The 17,824-nt window shown below is 32.7% G+C and overlaps 1 protein-coding gene across 2 annotated transcripts; it reads left to right on the top strand.

The window, feature by feature from the left end:
• The first annotated feature begins 4,634 nt into the window (after window positions 1-4,634).
• On the top strand, window positions 4,635-15,633 carry LOC132941115 (zinc finger protein 391-like). Of its 2 annotated transcripts, none has more exons than XM_061009017.1 (6): window positions 4,635-5,537; window positions 7,264-7,401; window positions 10,443-10,518; window positions 11,855-11,960; window positions 12,031-12,209; window positions 12,631-15,633. In XM_061009017.1, exons 1-6 carry the CDS (start codon window positions 5,343-5,345, stop codon window positions 13,794-13,796), a joined length of 1,860 nt encoding a protein of 619 aa, XP_060865000.1. In that variant the 5' UTR covers window positions 4,635-5,342; the 3' UTR covers window positions 13,797-15,633. The 2 variants fall into 2 exon arrangements, with proteins under 2 accessions (XP_060865000.1, XP_060865001.1); XM_061009018.1 differs by lacking the exon at window positions 4,635-5,537 and adding an exon at window positions 5,612-6,024.
• The last annotated feature ends 2,191 nt before the right edge of the window (window positions 15,634-17,824 follow it).

Below are 17,824 nucleotides of genomic sequence, written 5' to 3'. Positions count from 1 at the left end.
ACCGACATCGTACTGGAACATCGACGCATAAAGGTTATCACACACTGGTTCGGATAAAACATAAATGTAAGACGTATTTTAATAATTATAAATATTTATAATAGTTGTACCTAATCTCATAGAGGTATACGGCAAACACATGAAATGCAATATACCATTATAATAGTAGGTATAATACCTCCTCTTCATTCGCAGACCATCACCTTCAACTGTATTATTATTATTATTATTATTATCATCATCATCATCACGCTAGGTAATGAGTTTACACGAATACAATTTACAAGCGCGACGGGACTTGAATAGTTGAATCCCCGTTTACTGTGGCGTCATTTGAATGAAAATCGAAACCCAAAAGTTGTTGTGACCCGCCACGCTCAAACGATGATGATAATAATATCACATTCGACTATCGCAAAACAACTATCGAGCCTCGGGTCCACTGAAATCAGTGCCGGTACTACGCCGTAGGTACAGGTGGTGGCGTAGTGCCACAAACTACCTAATGGGCCTCAAATATTAGGCCTCTGATTTTATCATTTACACATTTTGAAAGAATGATCGTTTATGTCGTATAAGAAAATGCACTTGTTTAAAAAACAAAATGTATAGTTAGTACATAGTTACTATACTTACTTATACAATATTGAGAAACGTGTATAAGCCGCATAAACCATATTATGCAAAATGCGGTACAAATTCGGTGACCGCAGTCTACGTTTTATATATACCATATACGGTACAATCGCGAACGTGACCATGATAATTTCATCAGTCAGTAAAGGTAAAACCATAAACTATCGGCGGGTTTGGTCTGCGAGCCTGGATCACCGAGCCAACCACGTGATGGCCAATTTTTTCGGGCATACCGCCCGTCCAAAATTTAAGTTTGTGATCTACTTTATCGGTACCTATTCGAAGCGTTTGTTTTTAAATCGGTAATAATATATAAACCAACGACCCGGCCCGGTCCGTTAACTCGATACACTGTTGTAGGCGGTTTTGTAGTTTTGCTACAGTCCGATTATTCGTCCCGGTCCAAAATTATCAGTTTTGGCCAATGTACCAATAAAGGTATGATGACGCCTTTAAAATTGAATATATTACTGTTTTTACTAAACATAATATCTATACTTCGTTTCTGTTAGATATTAAAAAATTGAGGTACCTATAATACCTAGGTGTATGGACTATATGAATAATAAACAGAAAATCCATATCATAAGTATTTATTTCTGTTGAGTATTGACGTACTATTAGAACGATGAGTTTGCCATCCTTGGTACCTGAATATTCCAATATTAAATTGATCATCACAGATCTTGAGCTTTTTAAAAAATCTATTGTTCTAAACAATAACCAGGACTGCAAACTTGACAACAATCACGATTTAAGATAATAATATACAAGTTGGATATCGAGAAGTATAATATATTATTATGTTATTGCTCCATCAGTTAACAGTTATACTACTTATACTTGCCTACCTACCTATTTGTATTTATTATTTATAAATCCAAATACTAAAAACTATACGAGTATAGGCCAAAAAACTAAAGTATTTGATGAAATATATTATATAGGATTATAGGTACGGTAAATGGGGCTGGGGGCAAGGTCCCTTGCCCCCCTCCCCACCATAAATATGCCATTGTATGTAAGGCTACATTTAGAAGAAAACTAAGGCCTTTTTCTCCACGTCTATAACGAGCGCGTGGTGGTGTGGACGAGGTGAGGCTCACCGAGTTGCTGTATAATAATATTATAATGTATGATAAATGATAATATACGGCACCGACAATTCTAAACGAGGTTCGTCGATGTGACCGTTTCCACTACGTTAGTACTTATAATATTAATCATTAAATACAATAAAAATGTAGGATGGTGTGTCGGTGTGCAATATACGTGATTGTCATTATTCGCGAACATCGATTTCAAACGACTCTGCGCAGTCGCAACCAAAAGCTTGTTGTTTCTGCTTTTATTCTACACTCGTGGACCAATATGGTACTACGATTTTCGTTTAGGTTTTCATTTTAGGTTTCATATTATGCATATGGATATTTTTTAAAATGCGCGTACATTAGTACATTTAAGTTAAATGCATTTTGTCTATATATTTACCGTTAAATAATTATAAAACTGCGCGGGCCCAAAATTTAAGGGGGCCTCTGGACCGCAGCTCATTTAGTCCAATCAGCCCTCCCCTAAATCCCGGCCCTACTCTAAAGTATAATATTAAGAACATCGCGTACTCAATTCTATATTATCATAATAATAATATATTTCAGTCTTTATACAATAAAAAATAAAGTAGTCGTAGTACCTACATCAAACGGTACCGATGAGTATAATAGGTAAACACCTACCTGTCTACCGCGTCGCTGCGACATATTATACCTATGCAAATGAAAACTAAATAACAATACAATGAATCTATAAAATAATATAATGGACAGTCACGGGACCATCAAAAGGGTCGTAAGGGTTTTGGGCGCATCGACCCAAAATGTGGTCTGTTTGAGCGAATTGATATTATATACCTTTAGGTGAGTGTTTATCCCACTAAAAATATCGTTTGGGCGAAAAGTATAGATTTATAGGTAAATTAGTCATATTAGTTTTATATTCTATACTGTACAGACACCTAGTACCCATGATGGGTATACCTAAATACCTTGTCATAATACCTATTAAAAAAAATGATAATAATAAAATAAAAGCAAGTGCGCATCATAGTGATCATAATTCTATGTCTCTCACACGGGTAAAAATGATTTCACTCGCCCCCAAACTACCACTGCTCTTCACAAGACGTGTCGCTTATAGACAGGCTTTAGTGTATTTTCAAACTCACATTGTAAGTATACAACTATTTTCATGAAAATACCCGAGAATAAATATAAATAATTACCTACGTATTAATGATAGCATGATATTATGCACACAACATACATACATAATATATATTATGGTTAATTAAATATATCTACATTATCATAAATATGCGCAATTAACGTTATCGTTATCGGCGATAGAGGACGGTATAATGTATCGGTCGTAATCCACGCTTTGACGTGAAGTCGGGCACTGCGTTGTCGCGACCTGTTGTAGACTTGTATAGAAAGTATAAGCAAGTCTATGCCGGCGACGCTGTCCGTATAATAATAATTAATAATAATATTATGTATACATCGTACGTGTGCGATTATATTTGCAGAGTTTGAACTATAAGATTATTGTCCTCAACTAAGGGAGAAAAATGACTCTCCGTGTCCGTGTAATAGAGTCACAGAGACGGTCCTTAATGTTATTTTACATTGGAATTTCCGTCTTTTCGCAGGGACTTGGTCCGTTGAGAGAGGTGACCGTTAAGTCAGGTTTCACTATAGCTGTATTTATATTTCACTTGCCGTCCGCGTATTGCGGCGACGATAGGTATAGGTGTTGCAGCTGGCAGGAGGAGGAGAAGGAGGGCACCGGTGGCCGGGTTTTTTTTTTTATTTTTTTACCATTTTACTACGCTTAATATATTTTTCGTGCCGTGTCAAAACGGCGCGACGACGACGACGGTCAACAACTCTCTAGTCTCCATCGTCGGCGGCGGCAGTTCCCCCCTCAGGCGCGCGCGCGCGCGTCACACTTATTGGGATAAAAACATTATACAAACTATAATATGCCGCCAGAGTATGGGCAGAGGGGCAGGGGGGGGGAACGCCGGTGTACGGTCGCCACTCGCCGCCGTGTATAGGCATAAGGCATATTATTATTATGTACGCACTACGCGCCGAGTTCTACGGTCGGGCGCCTTCGTCGGTGTTGTCGTCCTCGGCCCCGGCAATTTCTATTAATTTTTTTCATTTCGCGAACCGAGTCCGCCGACCGACCGTACATTGTATAGGTGGTACACTATAGTACCATTGATTATAGAATAATATAGTCTATCCTATAACCAATGCTGGTATCTAGGTATTTGATTTTATAACAACGCGCGCGTTAGCGTCGAAAACCCTTGACTCCCTATACCCCCCCCCCCCCCCCCACAACACACTATCAATCGACCAGTTTTGTGAAGTATGAAATACGTATCATTATTATAGAACATTAATAATAATATTAATATAATAGCAATCAATTTATTACAATCATAAAATTATTAATAATATCATCGTTGAATGCGCGATAATAATATTAATATCATAATTATTATTCATAATGATGATGATATTGATATTAAGGCGGCTGCGTCGTCGGCCGAACCACCGGACGGAAAACACAAAAATAGAAGCCCGACAACGCGCATTATAGGTACAGTGTGTTACAAGTTACAACAGCCCCGCGCGCCGACGGGTTTTATTTTCGTGTAGCGGAGCGCTCGCGTACGTTTTTATAATAATAATAATAATATATATATATTTTTATACGGTTTTTTTTTTCACCGTCACCTCCCCGCACCGGCTGGCCCCTCTCGCCAGCCCCCCGCCACCCCCCCAGTCGAGCCGAATTCTCCTTCCACCGCTGCCACCGATACGCCGCCCGGCGAGCGGAACGCCGAACGACCTCTCTCGCAGGCGAACCGACCGGCGACCACCGCAGCCGACGGCCCCCCCCCCTAAGCGCGCGCGCTCTCGCACACGCACACGACCCGTTCGCGGCGCCCGCCACCAATATATCAATTTATTATTGTTGTTCTCGGGGAAATTTTTTGGGTAGGGGCTTGAGCGCTTCCACTGCCGCCCGCCGACGCCGCACGCTGCCCGCCGCCGCTGACGCCGAACCGTTTCGGGTGCCCGCGCCGCGCCGACGAGGCGGTTCGCCTCCCCACCAATTTTTAATGCGCCGCGCAGTGTACACGGTCGTCGCCCGCGGGCCGCCGGAGCGCATCATTTTTTTTCTCTTTTCGTACACTCTTTTTCTATACGATTTTTTTTTTATCGTAATCCACTAGCACACACACAAACGAGCGCGCTCTCTCACACACACACACACACACCCGTAGTCTACGTGGCCCGCCGCCGCCGCCGCCGCTGCGCTCGTCCCCGGCCGCGCCGCAGCCCGCAATATTATCCGTGAAACTCTCGTAACCGCCGCCGCAGCACACGGTCGTCCGTTTTTCGCGTACGCCGCCGACGACGTCCGCTGGCGCACAAAACAATATTGCGACACGACAATCGCGCGGTGTTTCCGATTTTCGTCGTCATCGCGTCGATATCGTGTTATTTTCACGTCGTATTATTATTAATTCGGTTTACCGCACAGTGCGGCGTCGACCCTCAAAAAAAACGACGTCGACGACGTTCCATCTGACGTTTCACTCGGACGACGGCAGCCGCACACCGATGATGGCGCACGACGAGGAAGACGATGCGGCCGCCACCGCGGCCAGCTGCAGGTTGTGCTGCAGGCCTTCGGTGGCCGACGACCAACGGCACCCGATCGTCACGGCCGCCAACGCCGAGGACGCCGATGGCTGCGGCGGGACACGCCCCGGCGGCGGCTTGCGCGACACCATTGTCAAGCACCTGCGGATACAGGTGAGCGACCGCGTGTGTACACTACTCAGTGGCATCGTATCGCGATACATATTATTATTGTTATTACCTATCAATATCGCCACTGTCTACTCACCGCCAATTCTGCCGCCCGAGTTTTCTATACGTACCTAGGCACTCGTTGTCTATATTTTTCCATCGTTTCATTGCTCCAACGAGGGCACACTCGGCCTTTGCCGCTCACAAACGAACGCGTGTGTGTGACAACAATAATTATAATAATACTGTACTCCCCACCCACCGCCGCCGCCGACCTTTTCAAATAACAATATTGCTCCGCTATCAATGATGATTGCGTCACGCCTGATAACGACGACATTTGCGATCGAACAGCTGCTGCGCGGCCGAAATGTTGGCGCGCGACCCGGCGGCATTTTTCCGATCCGACGTGCTCGGCGGACCTTTTCCTCCCGCGGTTTCCCGATGCCCGCCGGCGGTCGGTTCGAGTCTTCTGCCGGCCTTTGACTAGGTAGGTAGCTTTCCATCCACATTCGTCATAATATTATATCACGTCACTAATACACACATGAAATCGTGACGATCCAAGTTAGAGGCCCATGATAGGCATCTCTACTGGATATTGCTTTTGCTCCGTTGGATCTGTGTCCGTCTAATGCTGAAATGTCTGTCGACCTTATCATGTTCTGCGTTAATTACTATCACATGTATGGTACTTATGTTTAAATTTCGCACTGTAGTTATTACATCCTGCTTTGAATCGCAAGTTTGTCAGTTGAGTGTTACCCATAGGTACATAATATTATGTTAATATGATGCTACACATTGGAACCTATTATGTAATTCAATTTTTACAGTTCATTCCACTTGTATTATATGACATTCCTGGTATTTTCATTAATTTGATTTAGTTGATAGAGTTCTCGGTACCTACTATACTGATAATCCAATTTGTGTATATTTAAATAAATTTGTCACACAAAATTAGTAAATACCGATTGTACACTACCGATTCTATTATTAGGTATTTACAATATAATATCCATTGGATATTTAAGCAATATAACTAATATAGAAGTCATTATTTTTTGGTTTCAAACAAGTGTATCTACTTATTATTTTGATTTTAAATTCTGACACCCCCTAAAATTACTTATTACCAAATACCGATTTTAAATTCTCCAAACAATGTATTTCCCTAGTACCCCAATTGTATTGCAATTTATGCTGTAGTACAATGTGAATACCTAATAATAACAAAAAATAATCTTGGTATAATTTTTGCGTAGGTATTGTAGTTGAATCGTTAGTAGTTATTCAATAATCCAATGCATTTTTAATTGTTATCTTATTCAATTAGGAAAATAGTGAGGTAAATAAGTAATATAAGGTCTAATCTGGGGTTTATTCTGATTCGTCAATAATTTTCCAAATCAAGTAGGGAAATTAATAATATACAATAATATATTTTGTCGTTAGGTTAGGTTAAGTAGGTGAGTACTTTTTATCAGCACCAGATAGATACTGTGCTCGTGTGTAAGAAAAAGTAGATATATAATTTAAATACTGTTTACCTAACTAGGTACCCAATGTATATTGTATACCTATATTGAAAATAAATTGTTAGTATAGGTAGGTATTGTCAATATGTTATGGAATATAAAAATGACTATGTACTTATTTTATGTAATTCATTTTATTAATTGGTACCTATTGGATGAATTAATTGAAAACGTCTTATTTTGTTTAGGTTTCAGAGGATGATGGCTTGTCCAAAATAGTATGCTCTGAGTGCTTGACGTTGTTAAACGAGTGGGAACAATTTTATGAGATGTGCTCAAAAAATAACAACATGCACCTGAAACAACTATCGGACGGAGATGATAAAGTATATTAAATTTATATTACACATTTATTACTATTTAATTAAATTTAATGTAGATGTATACCTAACCTAGGTATTAGGCATTGACATGCCTAACATATACTTAGTACTTTTATTATTATTATACCTAAATTTAATTAATATTGCACATCTTACCAAATTACCTATATAGTATTATTATGTAGCTATTATAAGTTCATTAAATAACAACCAGGGTTGGAAAAAACCGACTGGGTTGGGTTAAATTGGGTAATTTACCATGAAACCCCAAAAAAAACCCATTTAAACCAATCATAAGACCCACAAAAAAATTATTTATTTTTTGTTTTAGCTACACTGTAGAATAAGCATGTTAAATATTATTATTATTGTGTGATTTGTGTTATCATGATTGCTGATTGATATTTTAATACAACTTCTTCTTATTTCCTTAAAGTTTTATCATTATATATTATGTTTAGAAGTTAGAATATAGGTGGGTTTTAATTTATTATTAAGTACAGTAACTTTCGGCTTTCAATAACTATTATTCCTAAATTGGCAACTGCCAGTGTATGGTTTTGTTTTCACCTTCAATAAGGGTTAATAAAAAATATTTTTAAAATCCAAAAAAGTGTTTCATAATTAAAAATAATAAAATGGGTTTTTTTGGGTTGGTGGGTGGGTTTTTTTAGATGGGTTCAACCCAAGAAAAACCAGTGGGTTTTATTGGGCTGGGATATTTTTAGCCATTCCTGACAACAACTTATTGCATTGTTGTTATAGTTTTATTTCACTTTTATAATAATTAATAGATAATGCATTATATGAATCTACTTATTTAAATTTTTTTATTTTGCTTCAAAAAAATATTTCTCTACAAAATATAATTTAATATGCTCACTCCAACAAATTTTCTTACAAAAATGTATTTGATAAATGATTTCATATTATACATTATATTATTAACCTAGCTTATCGGATCAGTATTTATCCATGTATTCCTAGAAATACGATAATTGTTAGGATATGTACTGTTGGGCTATGCATTGGGATAAACATTTTTATAATTTTATTTTATTTACTTAAGTGTTTAACGTTTAATTTGAGATTCTTGCACTTATACAACCATTAAGGTTTCCACTTTCCATTTTTTGTCATTAAGGGTTTTAGGAATAAAACAATACGATAGCAGTCAATGTTGCAGATTAAAGGATGCCACACACTGCAGCGGTGGTGGTTAAGGTGGCGGTAGCGGTTACGGCAAAATGAGTCCGGACACAATTTTACCGCCACCGCAGCAGTGTGTGGCATCCTTTATTCTGCAACATTGACTGCTATCGTATTGTTTTATTCCTAAAACCCTTAATGACAGAAAATGGAAAGGGAATGCACATACTAGAATTATTAATGTCAGTTTTAAAAAAGACTGGGTATTTGACAATCTAATATCTATAATCTATATAATATATGTATATTACTATGCTTGTAGCTCTAGATTTTGATTATCACCACATGGCCTCATGACATATTTATTTTATTGTTACATAATCATACCACATGGATGTAGTCAAGTTTATTTATCTGATGTTAGATTATTTGTTAATGTTAATTTATTGTATTATTCATAATAAACTATTTATGATAAACTCGAAATTAGTATAATAACCAGTACCATTTTATGTTTTTTAATTGCCGTCTTCATTAGTCAATACATGGAAATTAGAATTTAGTGAATACTGATAGTACCATCATATCATATTATTAGTCATTAATTTCCATTTGGTTATCAAAAGCTAGTACCTACATGGCTACACAATTATAATAATATGTAAATATAGGATATGTATATTAATTATTATAAAGCTGGACATAATGGTTCTGTGTTTAGTATCCAACCAGATTGAAAGAGTAAATAAATTTGTGATAACCTTGTGTATACATACACTACTCACTCAAAATAATATTATAAACATATTTGTGGTTTATTTTTGTATTACAAAATAATTGATCACTATTTGACACAATCACAATCATTATTTTTTATAATTATATTTATTTAATGACATATCTAGGCAAAAGCCATTTTGTGTCATATTTTGTCCTTTGATTAAATTTAACATATTTTTTGATTTAGATTAATCGTGTCAGTTATGATGATTAAAAACTATATTTGATTAGCAAAATACTCTTTATTTCTCTGAATACAACTAGGGTAAATTTATCGTAGTGAGCTACATCCACATTTTTTTTTGGACAAGTTTATTGTGTAATCTTGAAATTGTAACAAATACTTGATGATGTAACCCCTTTTTAAAAAATAATTGTTTAAGTAGATCTGATCATATTTTTGTTATTTATTTATTAGTACCTATGTGTTTGTTTTCTCTCTGAATCGTGCACAACACTAACAAAACGCATATACACGACATATTAATATATTATTTTTATGTTTTTGATGACATTTTTGAGTAACTTTGAAGTAAAATCACCCATTGCAACAATATTACAGAAAATAATATTTCTAAGGTTACCTATGACACATTGGTTTGTTTAAATATTGTCTCTAAAAAATGTAACATTCATTTGAATTTACAAAAAAAAAAAATTAAATTTTTATAGTTCAATACTATAAATTATAATATAGTCAAATAATAATAAAATAATACCAATACTTATGCCAAACCCGCAAAAATTCTATTTTCTATAATTTGTGTTGTAGGTGTCTTACTCTTAAGAATATTCAGAAATCTTAAAAAATGATATTACATGAATGCTCTCATCTATGTTGTGCATGGGTTTGAGAAAGAAAACGTTACTCCCTGGAAAATGGCATACTTAATTTTGTGAATACCTAACAGGTTATTTTGATTTTTTTCAAAATACTAAAATTTTAAAATGTAGGGTTTGATAAATCATAATTTCTTTAATAATTTAATTCTCATCATTTTTATCTACAAAAATTTAAAACAAATGTACAAATGGTTTTTTTTTAAATAGGCTTCTACTGTAAAATATTTTTTCTTGAATATAATATTTATATTAATTTTTAATTATAACTTTAGAATGATGATGGTGATGAATTGGCGAACAATTTAGTAATTGACATAACTGATGAAGATGATGGACAAAGTTATACAAGTATGTAGACAGAAATGTATTTATTTAAAAAATATTGTCGGGTAGTATGTGTAGTAGGTACTGATACTAGGATCCAGATTTCTGTGTAAAAAAACCCTAAAATATGATGCTAATATTATACTTTAATATAAACCTAAATTACCTAGTATAAAATATAAAATATATACTCTTAAAATAAGAAAAAACCAGTCCATGAAATAAATGTGCCTTTTAGACCAAAAAGCTAGACAAAACTAGAAGAATTTGGTTTAACGGATTTTAATTTTAAAAACGGATGATGATTGACTAACAAGTTTACTAGGTGTGACCAGAGAAATTTTTAATATTCCAATTATTGTTAGTGTCATAATGAATAATATATACACAAAATATCATATTTTTATTTATGGATATTATCACAGATGAAAAAATAGATATTCTGAACCGCCTCGACTGAATCTTGGTTAACTTGGTAATCAATGAAAATCAGTTTAAAAATTGAAATCCGTCAAACCAAATTCCTTCAGTTTACTCAGGCTTTTTGGTCTAAAAACCACTTTTTTAAATTGAAAAAAGTTATCTAATTTAATATTATTGCGCATACGTAAGTTAATTGATGGCAAATATAAATAACATACCGGGTAGTATAATGCTTACTGTTATAATTCAGGACATTTCTAGGAAATATTGACTGAAAATGATTACATATTAAACTCATACTTACTAATGTTCATTTACTTTGCACACATTTACAAGTCATTTTAATGTCATCTTGTTAAATTGCCTATATTAATTTCCTAATTTAAACACAACCGACTAGAGCCCTCTTAAGCATAAACCCTCAAATATTTAAGTTTTTTAACAAAACCTTTAAAAAAAAGATACATAACTACATAAGTAAGCATTCCAAATTATTGTTATGAAAAACTAATTATAATTATAAAAATAGAACACACATTCATTGCAGCCTAAAAGAAAAATTATTTGTTAGCAAAATCAAGTGATTGTGGCCTTGAACACCGAAAAATTAGCTGTTATCCGCGGGGGTGGGAGGTTACCATTGTTACCATGAAATAAAATTAATTACTGTAATGAATTTTATAATACTCACTAATTTTCATTTTTACTTTTCTTAGTTTTTTAGTTCCATACTTCATATCCTAGGGACACTTTTGAAAGTTTATTATTATAATATGTGTATAATACATTATATTATATTTATATTATTATTATAATACATTATATTTTTATTTTTAAAGCAAAATGTAAAGCATATTTACAATTTCTCGTTAAGATATTGTTCAGCTCTATTAGCTTATGAATATTATATTATAATTTTATTATATCAATGTTATAGGCAAAGATAAAAGCAAGTTGGATGCACCTAAAAGATCATTCCTTGGAGAACCATCACCTGAAGATTATGTACTGATGAAAGAAGAGACATTCAATTTAGAACCAGTGTGAGTATTTGTATAAATTCAATATTAATAATTAATTGATTTTTATTAATATTATTGTATACATTTTCAGTAAGAATGGACCAACAGGGGTTTTGGGTGATTATTTAATAGAGTACAACAATTCCAAAAAGTTACCAACCGATTTGAGTAATGCAGATAAAGACATTGTTGACAATTTACGCATCCGAAGAGAAGTTTTACCATCCATGTGGGATGTATTTGAAAAAACAATCGAAAAGCTAAAATCTGGTAAAATAAAATTATAAATTACTTAAAATCATTGCATACTTATTACCGCTTATTGCCTACTCGACTGCCTACCATAATATTTTTGTAACTCAAACTTTACCAAGTATAATATATCTATTTAGACAGTTTGGACTTAAAGTAAATTTATTCTATTACACTAATATCTGCTATTGTTTCTGTTTATTTATTACAAACTTAAATAAAACTTATTTAAATAGTTAATATCTCCAAAATACAGGTATTTTAATAATTTAATTAAAAAAAATAATATTTTCAACTCTATTAAAAAAAAATACTACTAGTATTTACCCGAGACATAGAGACATACCAATAAGAAATTCATATTTAATATAACATTAGTTTAGTAATACATTTTTTTAGTTTGTACAATATTTTTATTTTGTTTTTGTTTTTGTTTTAGGAGAGTCGTGTACTACACTAGTAACTCATAGGCGTTATATTATCAACAAAGGTGCATTTCCTTGTTCATTGTGTGGTGAATGTTACGAGTTTGATCAGGGCGTTTGTCGTGATGAAGAAGAACCTCAACCACCAGTTGAAGTTGACATCCAACAACGCCTATTCATCTGTCCTACCTGTGGGAAATCTTTCCCTCGTCGTAGCTCATGGAAACGTCATCAAATGACTCATGAAGATGTGAAACCATATGTATGTCGAATTTGCACAAGCGGCTTCAATCGCAAAGAACATCTGATGCGCCACATGTTGTCGCATAGCACGGTTAGACCATTTCCGTGCGAACGGTGTGGTAAACGTTTTATACGTAAAGAACATTTAGCCAGACATCTTTTGTGCATACCAAGTTGTTCTAATTCGTCTGACATGCCAAGACCCTTCTGTTGTGATATTTGCAAACAGAGATTTGTGCGTAAGGAACATCTATTCAGACATAGAAAACGAGCTCACGAACATGCATTAATTTTGGATAATCAATTAGAAGAAAAACCATTTGTGTGTTGGCAGTGTGGAAAATGTTTCACCCGCTATGAACATCTGCGCAAACATTTGGATATCCACAACGGTATTATTCCATCATCTTCAACAGAAATACTTCCTGAAGTGACTCTTTCAGAAATAAAGCCCCAAGAAACCTCAGTAGATATCAAAACAGAAAATTTATCTGATTCTGAAGGTGAATCTGAAGTACTCCCTCCTGTGAGTGTGCTTGAACTCAACGAACAACAACCAGAACAAGGTAGACCAAAACCAAGTACGCTTTGTACTATTTGCAAAAAGACCTTCTCTCGCCGTAGTCATTTGTTACGCCATCTGAAGCGTATACACAAAGTAGAACCAGTGTTGACCAGGAGACGAGTACACAAATCTGGTGACGAAAACGGAAATTCTATAGAGGAAACTAAATGGGAATGTCATACGTGTGGGAAGACATTTTCCAGACAAGCTCATCTTGAGAGGCATGAAAAAAATTTGCACAGTGAAGAGCGTATGGTGCCTGCCCCATATGAATGTGTGTCTTGCGGCCAAGCCTTTTTCGATAGTAATTTACTCAATCAGCATATGGCAACACATGGGAATACTGTGACTGATAATTTTGTTTGGATGTGATATGGTTAAGTATTGGGGGGTTTTTTTTTCTTGATTTTGAGTGTTGTAAACACTTTACATAAATGTAAACTATCGACTTGGCAGCATTATAAATTATGTTACAACATAGAACGTTTTATAAATACGTAAAACTTAACATATCAATATAGTCTGGCAGTCGATTGACATACTAAAAAAAAAGAATTAATAAATGAATCAGTTTAACTATCAATATTGTTCCCTTATTAGTTTCAAATGATGGCCGTGTTATGTTGCAATTAGTTTTATTCTATTGGCTGGAGTTCTTGACAAGCTAATATTTTTATTTTTATTATTATATGTATACAGAATGGCCTACCATGATTTCCTGTTTTCCTATGTTAGTTAAATGAAAAATTGGTTAACACAGTGGGCCACTGTACATATTTTATATAATTTTAACATATTTTATATCATTTTAACATATTTTATATCATTTTAACACATTTTTGTTTATTTTGTTATCTACAGTGTAGCCTATTCGGACCAAAAGTCAAACAAAGGCTGTAAAATAATAAATTAAGTAAAAAAAAATATTTAATAAAAACATAGTTATTGTGTGTTAACAATCATTGGCATTATATTTACCAAATTGAGAAATTTTTTGTTTACCAATACAGAAAGCTTTTCCAAAAATAATATTAAATACTTCATTGATTTATCTTATTGTTATTACATAATATTATACAGGGTGGATTTTTAGTCCGTTAAAGAAAATACTTGATATTTTATTATATTTGTCTTAATCTTGTTTAATTTTTTAAATTCTACAATACTGTTCAGATTTTAAAGTTTTATTTAATTAATAATAATTAATAATTAATTTCATTATTACTTTTGGACTTATTTGTTGAATTTGTTAATTCCGAAAATTGTGTATAGAAAAAAATGAAATGGACGGGTACTAATAGTTTTGATTTTGACATGTTTTATTTAATCATCAATAACATAATATTTTAACCTTGAAAGAAACGTGATATTTAGCTTTTTATTATTTCAGTCTTCAAATGCGGTAGATGAAATAATAATTTTAACAATATTTAAGTAGAATCAATTGTCCATTATGAAAATTTTAATATTATATTATACTGTATTCACTGTTTACCTTGTTTATTGTAACGTGGTTATGTTTTGTTTTTTTTCTTCAACATTTTTATTATTATTATTACTTACCAAGGTGGTTTTTATTTATCATATTTTATATAAATACGTTTAATTTTAATTAAGTATAGTATTTAAAAATAGTTGTCGTATCACCATTTATGTAAGTACCTTATTAAAATCTCGACACATTTAAAATGTTTTAAATTATGAATTTTATTTGGTATCGAAACACATATTCTTCATTGGTAATGTGGCAAATTAAACTCCAACATAAAACAGTTTTGATCACTGTTTTTTTTTAATAATCTAGTTTCATTATTTTAATGTGTAAATCTTTTATTTATCTTGGTTATGACAACTATTTCTTGGACATTTGTGTACTACTTTATTATTATAATTTATTATCATATTCTATATATATTTGTATTAGATATTTAAGACAAAAATGTTCTCTGGAGATGGTGGGTTTTGGGTTTATTTTTGTTTTTTATCTACACGTTTGCTCAATTTCCATTTTACACCAATAACATGCGTACACACATGTTATTGAATAGATTTATTGTTTTTTATTTGGTTTGTTTCGATTGTTTCAGAACAATTTAAATACAATACTTGTAACATTATTATTATTATTTTTATTTTATATTTTATATTTATTTTGTTTTATAGTTATACAATTAATGTTAACATTTATTAAAGCACTTTTATAAATACCTATTAAGTTGCTTTCAAAAATAAGTGTCCCTCCCACCACACTCCATTGTTTTTCACTTTTCGTTTGTTTGTTTATTTAATTTTTATTATTATTATTATTATTATTATTTTTGTTTTTGTACTAACTTAATTGCAATAGATTCATTTACATTTTTATAAACGACTGAGACTTATGACACATTTCGTATGATAATTTTTTAATCGTTTTACTATTTTATAAAAGATACATAATATATTATATAGTAATTCAGTTAATTTGTCAAACGATTCAAAAAAAAGTTTTTTGTTTATTGTAAAACTAACCATTACAAATTTACTTGATTATCTAAAACTAAGACAAACACTGATGTAACTCTACATTTAATATTATTATATACATCTTTATGATATATTAATTATCGGTTATTTATCATTGCAATATTTTAATAATATTATGTTCATTGTTATTTTTATTATTTTTATTATTGTTATTATTTAATTTTCAATAGTTCATAAAGTTTTCAGAATAATTATGAATGTATTTGATTTAATTGTTTTAACAGTGTTGTTAAGCCTGACATTATATATCTTTAGACCGCAAAGTGATATTAAACGAATAAATTCATTTTTTTATAAATAGGTTTTAATTCCTTTGTATTATTAGTTTGTGTATTTTTTATTATGTCACTAGTTGAATTACTTGGCTTCACCTGTGGCAAAATGTATAGCAGCAGCATGTTAAAAAGTATTCATATAATATTAGGGTAGTAATTCATAGACTTATACAGTAGGTAGGTATGCCTTATATAGCATTATAGCATAAAAGTAATCAATATGAATTTATAAAAACAACAGTTTGTGCAGCGTCACCTATGTCCTAGGACTTAGGAGATGTTAAAACTATTCTCTAAACCAGGGATGGTAAAAACAAGTTTTTTTTAAATTAACAAAAATAAAACGGCACTTTAAATCTTTTAATGAAGCTCTATGAATTATAATAGTCAATTATTATGGATATGTTATAAATTATGTTCATTCACTTATCAGACATCATGTTTTGTTATTATTATAAAAACATTCCTTACGGGACACATTTTTTAAAAAGTTTTTTTTTTTATTCTTACATATGACGTAGTTTTTGATATTCAGAACGGTGGTGCAATTAAAATATGGGGGGGGAGGGAGGAGTCGTTCTTATTATCTGTTATGGAGTTTTGTCTACAACAATTGGCCTAATTTTTTTAGATGCCATCGTTTTTAATTTTGAAATTATTGATTTTCAACAACAAAAAAAGGTGGGCAAGTGGGTGTCGCTCTGTTGTTCAATAGGTTACGAATGGGTCACTGTAATGGATGGTGTTAAATTTAAATACAATGATATACCTAATATCATTGTATACGCAAAACGATTCTGAGCGAAAACGGACCATCAGCCTACGATATAATTATTATTAGTATATTACTAAGTAGCCAAGTATAGGTAAATTTGATGTCTTGATGATATTATTGTGACTAAAGTAATTTTATTTATTTACCTATATTAACGTGGAACCTTGTTTTAAATTTTCAATCCTTAAGTCTTAAGTCTTAACTATAAAAGTTGAACATTTTATAACTTAAATTACAAAATTATTTTAAAATTTAAAATTTTATAAAAATTCGAAATTTAAATGTTTGTAAAAAAAAATTGTGCCTATGTGTTTTTAATATTTTTGAACTGCTATTTTATCCATATATCAGAACCTTGTATTAAATTTTCACGCTTATTGACCCAACAAACAAAATTTTATTGACAATTATAGAAAAAAAAAAACTGAAAATGTCCGAAAACGGCTCAAAATGAGTCAAAATATTTTCAACATCTTATGGTGTGTAGAAAATGAAAATATAAACATTAACACATTCAGTGAAACGTTCATGTATTTACAGTTATTCGTTTTTGAATTACAACAAAAGAAGAAAATCGCTACATTGTGCTGAGTAATCGAGTAAATATCCAATGTTTAAAAATATGAATTTCAAAAACTCATATCCGATAATATTTGTGTGAGTTCTACATAAATAATACATCGATCTTAATATTAACCGATAGAACAATAAATTATACAGGATTCACCTGTGCAACAGATTACAGATCTTAATTAAATATGCAGTGGTGTTAAATCCTTTTTTATAGATCAACACTTTGTAATCGATTATAAAAACGGGGAGAG

Source organism: Metopolophium dirhodum, chromosome 3 (assembly GCF_019925205.1).
Source record: "Metopolophium dirhodum isolate CAU chromosome 3, ASM1992520v1, whole genome shotgun sequence".
Taxonomy (NCBI): Eukaryota; Metazoa; Arthropoda; class Insecta; order Hemiptera; family Aphididae; genus Metopolophium; species Metopolophium dirhodum.
This window is presented reverse-complemented; position numbering and strand designations above follow the sequence as displayed.

What these genes read in the sequence shown, in the direction of transcription:
- LOC132941115 (XM_061009017.1), top strand. Translation starts at nt 5,343, where the DNA reads ATGATGGCGCACGACGAGGAAGACGATGCGGCCGCCACCGCGGCCAGC. An exon ending in TGATGGACAAAGTTATACAA is followed by an intron (nt 10,519 to 11,854) that starts GTATGTAGACAG and finishes TCAATGTTATAG; the next exon opens with GCAAAGATAAAAGCAAGTTG. An exon ending in ACATTCAATTTAGAACCAGT is followed by an intron (nt 11,961 to 12,030) that starts GTGAGTATTTGT and finishes ATACATTTTCAG; the next exon opens with TAAGAATGGACCAACAGGGG.